A 13,770-nucleotide genomic window follows, 5' to 3' on the forward strand; every position below is an offset into this window, starting at 1 on the left:
AAAAACACAGATGAAATGAATGTCAGCCACTGTTTAAATCCGAACTCTATAGGCATAGTTGGGTCACAATAAACTGATAGAGATTCTCCAGGTCAAAGCTGGAAAAGAGGAACAAGAAGACGCAATTATGAATACATAGATTAGTGGTGAGCTGCACTCCTAACAACTCTACATTAACATTAAGATGTACGCTTTTCGATCTCTTCCCACTCCGCAATAAATTTGGTTAAGTGGGTAGCTTTCGCTTTCGCATTTTGCTTAAGTGGGCATCTTAACGATGAACGGGTTAATAGCATTACAAGCTAATGTCAGGGAGGTAAAAGGGCCCTTATTGGACCATGCGCCTGTGCCAGAGTGTACTGGGGGCAGCGGCGTGTTTCCTGGATGGGCTGGATGATGCCATTAGGAATGAGAAAATGAGCTTGGATCACTTAATTAGCAGTAAATAAGTGCTTAGCTGGGCCGGGAAATCCAGTCAGGGTCAGAGGCTTTTCAAAGACTTGATTTGGGTTCAGATTTCCATCTGCCACCCAAAACAGTTCTGTTGAGATGAGACTGGGGAATTGAATGATATAGGCATATTATTCAGAGTTCTTATTCTCATATTCTGTGAACTAAAAGGGTTAGTTCACCCAAAAATTTAAAATTTTCATTCATTACTCTTCACTACATCAACAGCGTACGAGTCTGACACAGGCTAGAAGAAATTGTTGAATAAAATAGTTATTTTTGATTGTTTTTGTGCACAAAAAGTATTCATAAAATTAAGGTTGAACCACTGGCTGAGTCACATGAACAATTTTAATGATTACCAATCTTTCTGGGCCTTAATTAAATATAGTAATATAGTGTTAATTAAATATAGCTGGTCAGAGAGCTATTCAAAAATATGTGTTCCCCTTCATGTCCTCACACGGGACAGGGACATTTTTTACCTCATAATGTAGGGTTTACCAGGACCACACATACACACACACACACACTACTACTACTGACATACATTCATGCATGCAAACATACAAAAACTATGAATAAAGTATTCTTCATATCAAGATGTAGGTTCTAGATTAAACACAAAAGACTTGGTTGTGGATTTCCATTTTATTTCAACCTCATATTCAAACAAGTTTCAGAAAACACCTTCACAAAACACAAAAAACTCTACATTTGTCAGGGTACAGCAAACTGCGCAATAAATTTAAAAAATGCTTTACAAATAAATATCAGCAAACAAAAATCGTGAACTCAAAATCCTTAAATAGTCCATCATTATGAATAATTAGAACATGAATTTCACAACATTAAAAACTTTATTTAAAATGACCATATTTCACTTATGAAATTCTTATTGCATGGTGTGTCTATAAATAAATGTCCAGCTGATGCCCCTCCTCCTGTCTCTCTCTCTCTCTCTCTCTCTCTCTCTCTCTCTCTCTCTCTCTCTCTCTCTCTCTCTCTCTCTCTCTCTCTCTCTCTCTCTCTCTCTCTCTCTCTCTCTCTCTCTCTCTCTCTCTCTCTCTCTCTCTCTCTCTCTCTCTCTCTCTCTCTCTCTCTCTCTCTCTCTCTCTCTCTCTTGCCTTCGGCCATGACAGGATTGGTAACATCACTGCTCCCTTAACGGACTGTGACACGTGCAGTACCCAGCATTCCCTTTTCTCTTCATTATAGATTAAGAATAAACAAAATAAAGGACCCACATCTGAAGCTAGCGCATGTACGTTTTCAAGTGGATATTAGGATTAGTCTTTTGCATTTGGGTTTGTTAGTGTTTGTAGATCAGTATTTCCTAAGTGAAATAGTAAAAGAGAGGATTCTCTCTAAATCTTTACAAATACTGGCCACAGGGAAACAATCCAACAACTTAAATTTTTTTTTTCTTGGTGTTATCTTGATGAAAAAATGTTCAGTAATCGTAACAGAGATTGACACATCTTTACCAGATAAGGTATTTGATGAGATACAAGGTACACAAAATCTCTCTCTCTCACACACACACACACACACTGAAGATGCGAGGGACATGCAAACGTCCATCACTGTCTTCGGGATAAGAGGACATTACATTTTCTTTTTTTTTCTTCTTTTTTTTCAGTTTTAAGTTAAAAAGTCTCAACGTTTTATACTGAAATCCCATTAGTTTCCACTTGCTCCACAGTGAATGTGAACAAAATACTTTGTTTGTATATATTAAGCAAATGACAAAATCATGATAAATTATGAAATATTATAAAACTATATATAAAATATATATAAATATTTATATTAATACATTAAATAACTGCTTGCTACTACACTGCATATGATATACGTAACAATTTGATTGTTATCATTTATTTTGATGATATAGCAGAACAAAAAATTGACCAATTGTACAATCAAATTACCAATCACAACAATATAGAAACTGTGGAGCACAACAGACGCAAATGTGTGATTTCAGGATGAATTATGAGTAGGTTATCACAATTATTCACAGACTCTTTTTCCCTCTTACACACACACACACACACACACACACACACACACACACACACACACACACACACACACACACACACACACACACACACACACACACACACGCTATCATACACACTTGCTCAGCTGCCCCACACCATCATACACACTTGCTCAGCTGCCCCCACACCAGCTATTTGGTTGTTGGTTTTGGCTGAATGATCGGCTGCAAGCATAAAGCGAGAGATCAGTCATCATGCAGTGTGACTGGACACCCACCTCACAGGTGTATTGCGGATACAGTTCCTGAGAGAGGTCATTGGTGGGACCAAAAGTACCACCCATTTCTTTAGCATAAGAAAAACCTTGGTACGTTGTGCTGTCTGTATAAGATGCCCACCTGAGGTCCTCCATGCCTGCCTGAGAGCTTCCGTACATGCAAGGCTGGTGCTGTGGGATGTCCATACTGCAGGGGGCATTGTTCACAGGGGCCGCGTCCGGGGAGAGCTGGCATGTGAAGAGGTGGTAGGTGGGGTCATGAGTCGGAGGGGTTTCAGTGAGGGTGTGGTCACCTGCAGAGAAAATAAACCTGGATTCAATCATTCCAGTAAAGACAAGGCAAACAAGAGCTGAAATTTGCATTTCTGCTTTAAAAGAGTTGCTCACTTTTTTGGGTTTACATAGTTGCTGCTTGCTCAGAAGCCTGCTACAGACCTTTTGAATTAATAATAACATGCATCCAGGATGTCAAAAAGTTTACAGAGTGCTCTCTGCTGCATACAGAACACCGTCTAGACAACAAAAATGACAAGGAAGATGCTGGCTCCTAAAATAAAACATTTAGGAGCCCAATTTAGACTGTAAGTAAAATTAATAATAAAATATAGCTGCAAGCAGCCATTATCGGGGCCAAGCGCAAAGAAGAAGACAAGACATGCCAGCATGGCTGGAAGTCTCAAGCCAACTGCAACAATGAGCCATTAAGGACCTATTAAGTTGATTTTAGGCAAAATAGCAGTCAAATTTTAAATACAGTCAATAATAATGGTTTAATGGTTTATCACTTTCGACCAATAGGTGTCACTGTTACGAAACTGATGTGGTTTAGTCAGATTGAGATGACAATGACACATGCAAAGTTTGGTGTCAATATGTCAAAGCATTGCAGAGATACAGCCTCAAGAGTAATTTTTGCATCATGGCTCAACTCTGTTGCAGTGGTATATGAAAACTGTTTTGTCTATCAATCCGAAATCCATAAGTATTTGTCAGCATGGTCTGAAGACGATACGGATCAATTTTGGTGAAAATTGGACAAACGGTCTAGGATGAGTTTGAAAAAGTAGGTTTTTAACAAATAACAAGACGGAGGACAGATAGGTTTGCAAAATATGGCACAATTGGTATCCATGTTCTCGGCATGAGCCATTGACTGTATTATGACCAGTTTCATTACAATGGGTTAATTTAATCAAAAGTTATTCGCATTTCTGTACATTTTATTACAACTTTTGACCACAAGGTGGCGCTACCCCGAAACTTTTTGAGTATCTTCAGGACATGGAGCGGAAGACACATACCGAGTTTTGTAACGATACGCTAATGCATTCTTAAATTATAGCATTAGCATTTTAAACCATAATACTGCATTGAAGTCAATGGGAATTTCATGTTTTGTTTTATTATAGCGCCACCAAGAGGCACAATCCCACCAATTTTTTTATGTGTCCTCATAGTGAGCCCATACATATGTGTGTCAAGTTTGGTGAAAATATCTCATTTTGTTTTGGAGTTATAGACATTTATATGAAAAAACACGTAAAAAAGGACTGACACCTGACTTTGATTGGATTTTACTACCCCTTACTATCAATATTTTGAGATTTGGGCATTAGCGTATAGCTATCGACCTATGTTTCCGAACTTCTGAGGCTGGTTTCGTCTCGATCGGACTAGCGGTTTCGAAGATATCAGCAAATGTTTTTTAAGCACTAAATTACAACTCTGCGCAAACCATATGCCGAAACCTGGCAAGTCTGGTATCGTTGGAGTCGGCAAGGATTCAGGAGACCAAAAAACACACTCCCATCAAAATATGTCAACCACACCCAAAGTTATAAGCGTTTGAAAAAAAAAATTCTCCACTAGGTGGCGCTGTTTCGAAACTTCTCAGGCTACTTCAGGGCATCGTGGTGATGACCCATACCAAGTTTCGTAACAATCCGTTCATGCGTTCATAAAATACAGCATTTTTGCACATAATTCAAAATGGCCGACATCCAAAATGGCCGACATGGTAAAATTGGATATCAGTCGACTCGGCATGACGCCCTGAATCTAATGAGACCAATTTTATGATTTTTGGATAAACGGTTCAGAAGTTATAAGCCAAAATATGCATTTTTCGTATCTCCGGACCAGTAGGTGGCGCTGCGCCGAAACGCTGCATGTTGCTTCAGGTCATGCTTGTGATGACATGTACCAAGTTTGGTTTGAATACGATAAAGCGTTGTGGAGATATAGCCTTTAGTGTGTTTTTGCAACCTCCACGTAAAATTTGTTTGTGCGTTTATTGAAAACGATTGGACGAATCAACTTGAATTCCATAACTTTTTGTCAACATGCTCTGAAGATGATCTGTTTCAATTTTCGTGAAAATCGGAGCAACGGCCTAGGAGGAGTTCGAAAAAGTAGGTTTTTCAGAAAATTCAAAATGGCGGGAAAATTTGCATACCGGAAAATGACATCATAGGGTGAAATCGAATCGGCTTGAGCCAAGGAATCCGATGAAAAAAGAATTTTGTTTCTAGCCCTTAGGGGTCAAAAGTTATAAGCATAAATATGAGTGAAACTTTGGACAGGTGGTGGCGCTAGAGGGATTGAGTTAGAGGCACCAAATTTGCTATAGTGACAGCTCAGACTGGCCTCTATGAGTGTGCCAAATTTCACAACTTTTTACCATACGGTTCTATGGGCTGCCAGAGACTCCTATGGCGGAAGAAAAAGAAGAAGAAGAAGCAGAATAATAATAATAGGAACACTAACGATTTCAATAGGTGCCTCCGCACCTTCGGTGCTTGGCCCCTAATAATAGGAACACTAACGATTTCAATAGGTGCCTCCGCACCTTCGGTGCTTGGCCCCTAATAATAGGAACACTAACGATTTCAATAGGTGCCTCCGCACCTTCGGTGCTTGGCCCCTAATAATAGGAACACTAACAATTTCAATAGGTGCCTCCGCACCTTCGGTGCTTGGCCCCTAATAATAGGAACACTAACGATTTCAATAGGTGCCTCCGCACCTTCGGTGCTTGGCCCCTAAATAGCTGCAAGCAGCCATTATCGGGGCCAAGCGCAAAGAAGAAGACAAGACATGCCAGCATGGCTGGAAGTCTCAAGCCAACTGCAACAATGAGCCATTAAGGACCTATTAAGTTGATTTTAGGCAAAATAGCAGTCAAATTTTAAATACAGTCAATAATAATGGTTTAATGGTTTATCACTTTCGACCAATAGGTGTCACTGTTACGAAACTGATGTGGTTTAGTCAGATTGAGATGACAATGACACATGCAAAGTTTGGTGTCAATATGTCAAAGCATTGCAGAGATACAGCCTCAAGAGTAATTTTTGCATCATGGCTCAACTCTGTTGCAGTGGTATATGAAAACTGTTTTGTCTATCAATCCGAAATCCATAAGTATTTGTCAGCATGGTCTGAAGACGATACGGATCAATTTTGGTGAAAATCGGACAAACGGTCTAGGATGAGTTTGAAAAAGTAGATTTTTAACAAATAACAAGATGGAGCACAGATATGTTTGCAAAATATGGCAAAATTGGTATCTATCTTCTCGGCATGAGCCAATGAATGTATTATGACCAGTCTCATTACAATAGGCTAATTTAATCAAAAGTTATTAGCATTTTTGTACATTTTATTACAACTTTTGACCACAAGGTGGCGCTGCCCCGAAACTTTTTGAATATCTTCGGGACATAGAGCGGAAGACACATACCGAGTTTTGTAATGATACACTAGTGCATTCTTAAATTATAGCATTAGCATTTTAAACCGTAATACTGCATTGAAGTCAATGGGAATTTCATGTTTTGTTTTATTATAGCGCCACCAAGAGGCACAATCCCACCAATTTTTTTATGTGTCCTCGTAGTGAGCCCATACATATGTGTGTCAAGTTTGGTGAAAATATTTCATTTTGTTTTGGAGTTATAGACATTTATATGAAAAAACACGTAAAAAATGACTGACACCTGACTTTGATTGGATTTTACTACCCCTTACTATCAATATTTTGAGATTTGGGCATTAGCGTATAGCTATCGACCTATGTTTCCGAACTTCTGAGGCTGGTTTCGTCTCGATCGGACTAGCGGTTTCGAAGATATCAGCAAATGTTTTTTAAGCACTAAATTACAACTCTGCGCAAACCATATGCCGAAACCTGGCAAATCTGGTATCGTTGGAGTCGGCAAGGATTCAGGAGACCAAAAAACACACTCCCATCAAAATTTGTCAACCACACCCAAAGTTATAAGCGTTTCAAAAAAAAAATTCTCCACTAGGTGGCGCTGTTTCGAAACTTCTCAGGCTACTTCAGGGCATCGTGGTGATGACCCATACCAAGTTTCATAACAATCTGTTCATGCGTTCATAAAATACAGCATTTTTGCACATAATTCAAAATGGCCGACATCCAAAATGGCCGACATGGTAAAATTGGATATCAGTCGACTCGGCATGACGCCCTGAATCTAATGAGACCAATTTTATGATTTTTGGATAAACGGTTCAGAAGTTATAAGCCAAAATAGGCATTTTTCGTATCTCCGGACAGGTAGGTGGCGCTGCGCCGAAACGCTGCATGTTGCTTCAAGTCATGCTTGTGATGACATGTACCAAGGTTGGTTTGAATACGATAAAGCGTTGCGGAGATATAGCCTTTAGTGTGTTTTTGCAACCTCCACGTAAAATTTGTTTGTGCGTTTATTGAAAACGATTGGACGAATCAACTTGAATTCCATAACTTTTTGTCAACATGCTCTGAAGATGATCTGTTTCAATTTTCGTGAAAATCGGAGCAACGGCCTAGGAGGAGTTCGAAAAAGTAGGTTTTTCAGAAAATTCAAAATGGCGGGAAAATTTGCATACCGGAAAATGACATCATAGGGTGAAATCGAATCGGCTTGAGCCAAGGAATCCGATGAAAAAAGAATTTTGTTTCTAGCCCTTAGGGGTCAAAAGTTATAAGCATAAATATGAGTGAAACTTTGGACAGGTGGTGGCGCTAGAGGGATTGAGTTAGAGGCACCAAATTTGCTATAGTGACAGCTCAGACTGGCCTCTATGAGTGTGCCAAATTTCACAACTTTTTACCATACGGTTCTATGGGCTGCCAGAGACTCCTATGGCGGAAGAAGAAGAAGAAGAAGAAGAAGAAGAAGAAGAAGAAGAAGCAGAATAATAATAATAGGAACACTAACGATTTCAATAGGTGCCTCCGCACCTTCGGTGCTTGGCCCCTAATAAATGTGGATTCTTTTGTTTAAAATATTTGTATTTTTTAATTTATGACCTGGATGATGAGTTTACTATTGTCTTTTTAGAGCTGATTTACAGAAGGATTGAATTTTGTTTGCATTACTGAATCATTTTCCTGTTTAAAGCTGCTTTGATAAAGCGCTTATAAAAAGGTGACTTTTTTGAGACATTTTACATGAGACGTCCACAACGACATTTAACAAGATGATATCTGAGCATTTTTTTGCGATAAAATTTTTTAATAATTCCAAAGCAAGAATGGTCAAAAAAGTACACATAATAAATATAAAAATCTAGAAAATCTAATAATGACTTATAAATGATTTATTCTCATTTTTAAATGCCACAAACCTTGGAGCAACTATATCAAAACTACATTTGAGTAAATAAAACTTACATTCAGGATATATCATATTATTACACAAAAATTCAGCTTCTTTGTTTTGCACTATGTACCTGAAGTATCGGAGCAGGTGTAGCCTGGACTGGGCTTTTGTGTCACAGTGTACTCAGTCCGAGAGAGACAGTCAGGAGACGGTGGAGCAACACGCTGCCTTGCAGTAGTACGTGGTACAAGTGGATACTCCTTACTGTGAAAAAGGGCAAAATAGGCATCAGACACAGACAAAATTTGAGAAAATTATGTTTAGAGAAAACCTCAAAAGCTATATTCGGGAAACTGCAGAATCCAAGTGAATCATGGTACTTTTAGGGGAGGAGTCACAAAATACTGGCACTAGGGTTGATAGATCAGGGTGTTAAAAGAGAGAGAGCAGTCTGATGATTTGCATTGGCACACTGGAGCGGCGAGGGTAAGGGATATCATTTGCACAGTACTGATCGTTTCTAATTAAATTGCTAAGCTAAGAGACAATTACAGTAGCTAAAAATCTTCTCTATACCCCCTTTCTAATCTGACTCATTTGTCTTTCTCTCTGTTTTCTCTCCCTCTCTCTCAAAAATGCATTTATTCAGACACACACACATTAGCCCTTCAGTGACCTCTCTGTGTGACAGTGTGTTGTGCCGCTCTGCTCTTAATATTGTTACACTATAAATATCCCTCTCTTGTGTGTCACATTCAATACTGTCAACATGCAACACAAGGCTTTGACTTTTGTTCCCAAACCCTGCTAGTTAAAGTACAACATATTCTCTGTGTATCTAAAACAACAACATTAGTGGCCACGAGAGGCAACACACGACAACACACGATGACATGCAGGCACATACAACATACAAAAATAAAGACTGAAAAAAAAAAACAGTACATTAGTGATTCATCATAACTCACATACACAAACTGTTATGGTGAAGTTATGATCTACTAAAGGAAAATATGTTTGCGTGTGGACATGCATATGTATTTATATGTTTAAAATATGTGCGCTCCACCTTGGCGTGCGGGACATGCGATGCAATTCGATATCGTCATTTCCACGGAAACCTTTAGCAAATGGATTATTCTCAATCTTCATCTGAGTGATCTAAAAACAAAAGAGGATTAAAGATGAGCACTGCTGCTGTCTGCAAATCTATCCATTTATTTATGATCATAGGGGTCCTGCTGCTTACTGTGTGATTCTGGTAGGAAGTTACAGCGATGAAAGTCGTCTCAGGAAAGGAGTGTGTGCAGAAACTTGTGTTGCTGGAGCCAAAACTGTTCCTCTCGTCTGCCTTCACGATGTGCAAGCGAGGTTGGTATTTATGCATGGAATTTAAAATGATCTGCAGCAGACAACAGGAAGAGACGTGTCCAGTTCAATGAAACTGAGGTGGAAACCTGTGGGGAGTTTAATCACGCTCATCACAAAATTAAATAACCCATTCAGTCTCATTGACATCATTACTGACATGTCCGAAAGGGTCCAGGTGGTTGTTGGTGAGTTTAAGCTTCTGGAAAGAGACGAGTTGTCTCATCCAGTGAGCTCCTGAAGCCGGTGAGTCTGGGTGCACATACAGCCTGCCTGGAATCGCCGGCTCAGCTTTACCACTGATGGACCTGCAGAGCAGATAGGAGTGGGTTAGTCAACTTTAAAGCAGATAAGGACTTTCTGTCTGCTCCACAATTCTAAGATAAAAGTTCAGAAAATGAGCTTCACAGTTTTTCTGTTTGGATCCTCCACTCACTAAACAACATAACCTAACCAAGGCTCATAATTACATAATTCATATATCATTTCACAACAACCCTTTCTATTCATTATTATTTATTATGTATCTCTTTCTCTTTGCATTCCTCCACACATTGATTTAGCTACATCTCTCTTTTTCATTCAGCTCAGTAGCCTTTCATACAATAATTAAACTATTAAATTATGAACATTAATATTACATTTAACATACATTATAATTTATTAATTTCACTACAGTTCTTACCATCTGTTATCTGCAAATTTATACCGATGCTCGTCAGCTGAAATAATGTCCATCAATAAGATATATTTTGCTTTGGGATTTAGGCCTGTTACCTTCACTTTGTAGCTGGGAAACATTCGTCTGTAAAAGATTAATGATGCATTAAAGAGAGCAAACAACAAATAATAATAATAAAAATACATAGGCCTACATATAGGCTACAACAACAACAACAACAACAACAATAATAATAATAATAATAATAATACAATGGATTGTATTGTCTTGTTTGTCTCTGTGCACTGGAACATGTTCCTGATCAATGAATTCATTGCATGTAAAGAGCTTTTTTATTCTTCAAAATAGCCTAAAACAACAATTTAAACAGCTAAAGACCCTGAAACTATTATAGAGATATCATTTTGTAATCAATTTATATTTTGTTCAAATTGTGACCCACTCTAATTAAAAAGGGATTGGATTCATTTGGAAATAAATCAAACCAAATATTTTCTGGTATCTGCAGCATTTTTTAAAATGATGTCAGAGTTTGCCCTGTTTCTGTCTCGTGTCCTCCAAGGGTTCTTTGCTTCTGCCCAAAACATTTTTTTCACACAGAGTGAGCTGATAATAGGCCTATTCAATATTACAAGGCAAAAAAATATTTTCGATCTATGACAGAACCAAGAAAGAAAAAAGTCACTCACCGGCCAGCTTTGGTGATGATCATCTCTGTAGAGACATCATGAAATTTCGCCCAAAGATCTCTCTCGTGCAAATAAACTTTAATTCCCTCCATACCCTGCACTCGAGGAACGGCGAAAAGAAGGGGAAAATGGAAATTAAAGCTGCTTTTGAAATTGTAATTTTTTCTGTCTAAAGTTGACAAATATAACAAACATATTATAATAAAAATAATAATAATAATAATAATAATAATAATAATAATTAAATAAATAAATAAATAAAAATGCGTTCCCTGTATAGCTTATATATGAAAAATGTTAAAATAGTCGAGTTAATAATAATAATATCAAATTTGAAAAAACAAAGAAAGAAAAAAAAAAAAACAATGCGTGTAGGCTACATTTCGAAGACAGCCATAACAACAGACGACCTAAATACACGTAGCCTATACGTAGTCTACATACACGTATAGGCCTAATGCACTCATGTATAAATTAATGTGATGCTACAAAAATGTCTGTTTGTTTTGTAGGCTGTTATTTATTCCTTTTTATATACTTTATCTTTATCTGAATATATACGAACACTAAACAATTCCCACTTAAAATAAATAACAACACCACCAATAATAATAATAATCACAAAATGTACAAAAAAAACAAAGCAAAATCTTACAGCAGAATTTTTAAATTACATTCTGCACGTGCACAGACAGTCATGGCTGACCTGTTGGGTGAGTTGAGTTTGCAGTGGCGGCGACCCGGTTTTGCTCCGCCCGTGATGTCCGGAATCTTTATCGTTCTTGAATTCCATCGCTGGTGAATCGCCGCCAGAACACGACTGTAGAGATCCGAACTCCAAATCCGCCATATCCACGTTTGAGTTTAACTACGGTGAACTTAAAAGATGCGCAAAGCAAAATGGTAGAATGTTTTCAGCAGGTGATCTCCAGATTTTATACCAATAATCAAACACACAAAGAACAATGTTCTCTGAAAATGCGCACAAACGGCTGATATCTTTAAATTCCTGTTAAATGTTAGAAGATAGAAATAATTTTGCCTTGATAAAAAAGTTTCGCGTTTTCCGCTTTTTTGCGTTCGATTGAGAAGATTTAGGACAGAATAATAGTGAAGGTTTTTGGCTGAAAATGCAAAACGTTTATTAATAATACCTATATAAATAGTCTATATGGACTGTTGGAAAATCGCAATTTGCAGGCTGCTATGTAGAAAATATTTATTTATTGCTACAGAATCCAAATACTAAAAAAGGCCAACATTTATTTTCTCTGTAACCTGTATTTTCCTCGCATATAGGCATAGCCTACTCGGATTTTTGATGTCTCTTACCTCATTTTTTAAAGAGCTTTTCGTTGCTGAATTAATTCCGAAACATTTCAAATTCGTCTCCACTGATTTGTTATGAAGTTTCTCCAATAGGCATATATTTTTATCTACTTGAAAACAAATAAGAATATTAGCAAAAGCGTTTAGAACGTTTTAATTTCGATTCTGCTCTCTCTCAGACACCTTGCTCTGTCCTTTCTGCCGTGTCTCTCTTTTCTCAGTCCATCCATTCTCTCTCCCATTAGCTTGCATGCCTCCTATGTCGTCACACCTTTTTCATTCACACACTCATGACACGCCACGTCCAAATACACACACGGCGACAAAATGTACAATAAACCCCATATTTCGCGAACTCCTCTTTTCCTCCATAGGCGAGCTATCTTGTCCTGTGCTTCCCAAATAAAAAATAAAAATGGAAGAACAAGCCCCAGTAGCGTAAGAAAAGAAATTCACTGTACTCACATTTATGGTGCAGAATTTATGCTTAGGCTGCAAACTGTGAGGTAAAAAATAGGCGCTTGTCAGTCAACATCACTGCGCGCTACGGCTGCGCGCTGCGGGGTTAAAAGTTGAGGAGGTCGAAAGGAGGTAACTAGGCGATGGCTCTGTCCTCTTTCTCTGTTCGAGTACGTATTTTTTTGTTTTGCTGGTGATAGAAAACAAAATTCCCTCACTGATAACTCATAAACTGATAAATATTATTTGATCCGTTTAATGTAGGCTACGCGATATGTGTCCAAGCACGCGCGTTCTCTGTCACTCGTCCACACCAAAACAGGTTTCTATAAATAAGACAAGTGGATGATAACAGAATAGCTTGGACTACTGATCCGTGGGAACAGTTCTCGTTAAGATAAGACGGTAATCCCGCACGCAGTCGTGTGACGAGATAAAGTCAGGACATCACGGAGAGCGCGAGTTTGACGCCGCGCTCGTGACTCGTCGTCGGTATTTGGATAAAGCCCTGTTTAATGTGACTTCGACAAACAAGATATTTTGGCAAATCTGTTTTCCGCACAATTATTTAAATAAGGACTATTATTTTCAATGTTGTTTCTGCTCAGTGACAGATGAGTGAACTTATATCTCATTGGTTGTTGTGGGCTGCCAGCCAGAATGGACGTATAGACAGTTAGGGTCTCTAAACCAGATCTCAAAAGCTTTCTATTTTTTATTGAAAATAAATTAATGCAGGCCATGATTCATATAGGGAAAATATTCAAAACATTAACAATATCAGTTGACACATACTGCGCTTGTATTATAGTCTACTTCTGTTTAATAAGGTCTACATGTAATGTGCACTGCTTTTAGAGCGCCATGTAGCCAACGGAAGTGACGCCTTAATATC

At 38.2% G+C, this 13,770-nt stretch overlaps 1 protein-coding gene across 2 annotated transcripts; it reads right to left on the reverse strand.

Annotated features, from left to right (window-relative positions):
- Positions 1 to 1,086: 1,086 nt before the first annotated feature.
- On the reverse strand, positions 1,087 to 13,232 carry tbx5b (T-box transcription factor 5b). Of its 2 annotated transcripts, none has more exons than XM_067440232.1 (9): positions 12,882 to 13,232; positions 11,794 to 11,965; positions 11,088 to 11,182; positions 10,402 to 10,521; positions 9,877 to 10,024; positions 9,598 to 9,750; positions 9,418 to 9,509; positions 8,479 to 8,612; positions 1,087 to 3,029 (listed from the first exon to the last, which is right to left on the reverse strand). In XM_067440232.1, exons 2-9 carry the CDS (start codon positions 11,935 to 11,937, stop codon positions 2,632 to 2,634), a joined length of 1,284 nt encoding a protein of 427 aa, XP_067296333.1. In that variant the 5' UTR covers positions 11,938 to 11,965; positions 12,882 to 13,232; the 3' UTR covers positions 1,087 to 2,631. The 2 variants fall into 2 exon arrangements, with proteins under 2 accessions (XP_067296333.1, XP_067296334.1); XM_067440233.1 differs by lacking the exon at positions 12,882 to 13,232 and adding an exon at positions 12,420 to 12,840.
- Between the last annotated feature and the right edge of the window lie 538 nt (positions 13,233 to 13,770).

Source organism: Pseudorasbora parva, chromosome 3 (genome assembly GCF_024679245.1).
Source record: "Pseudorasbora parva isolate DD20220531a chromosome 3, ASM2467924v1, whole genome shotgun sequence".
In the NCBI taxonomy this organism is placed as follows: domain Eukaryota; kingdom Metazoa; phylum Chordata; class Actinopteri; order Cypriniformes; family Gobionidae; genus Pseudorasbora; species Pseudorasbora parva.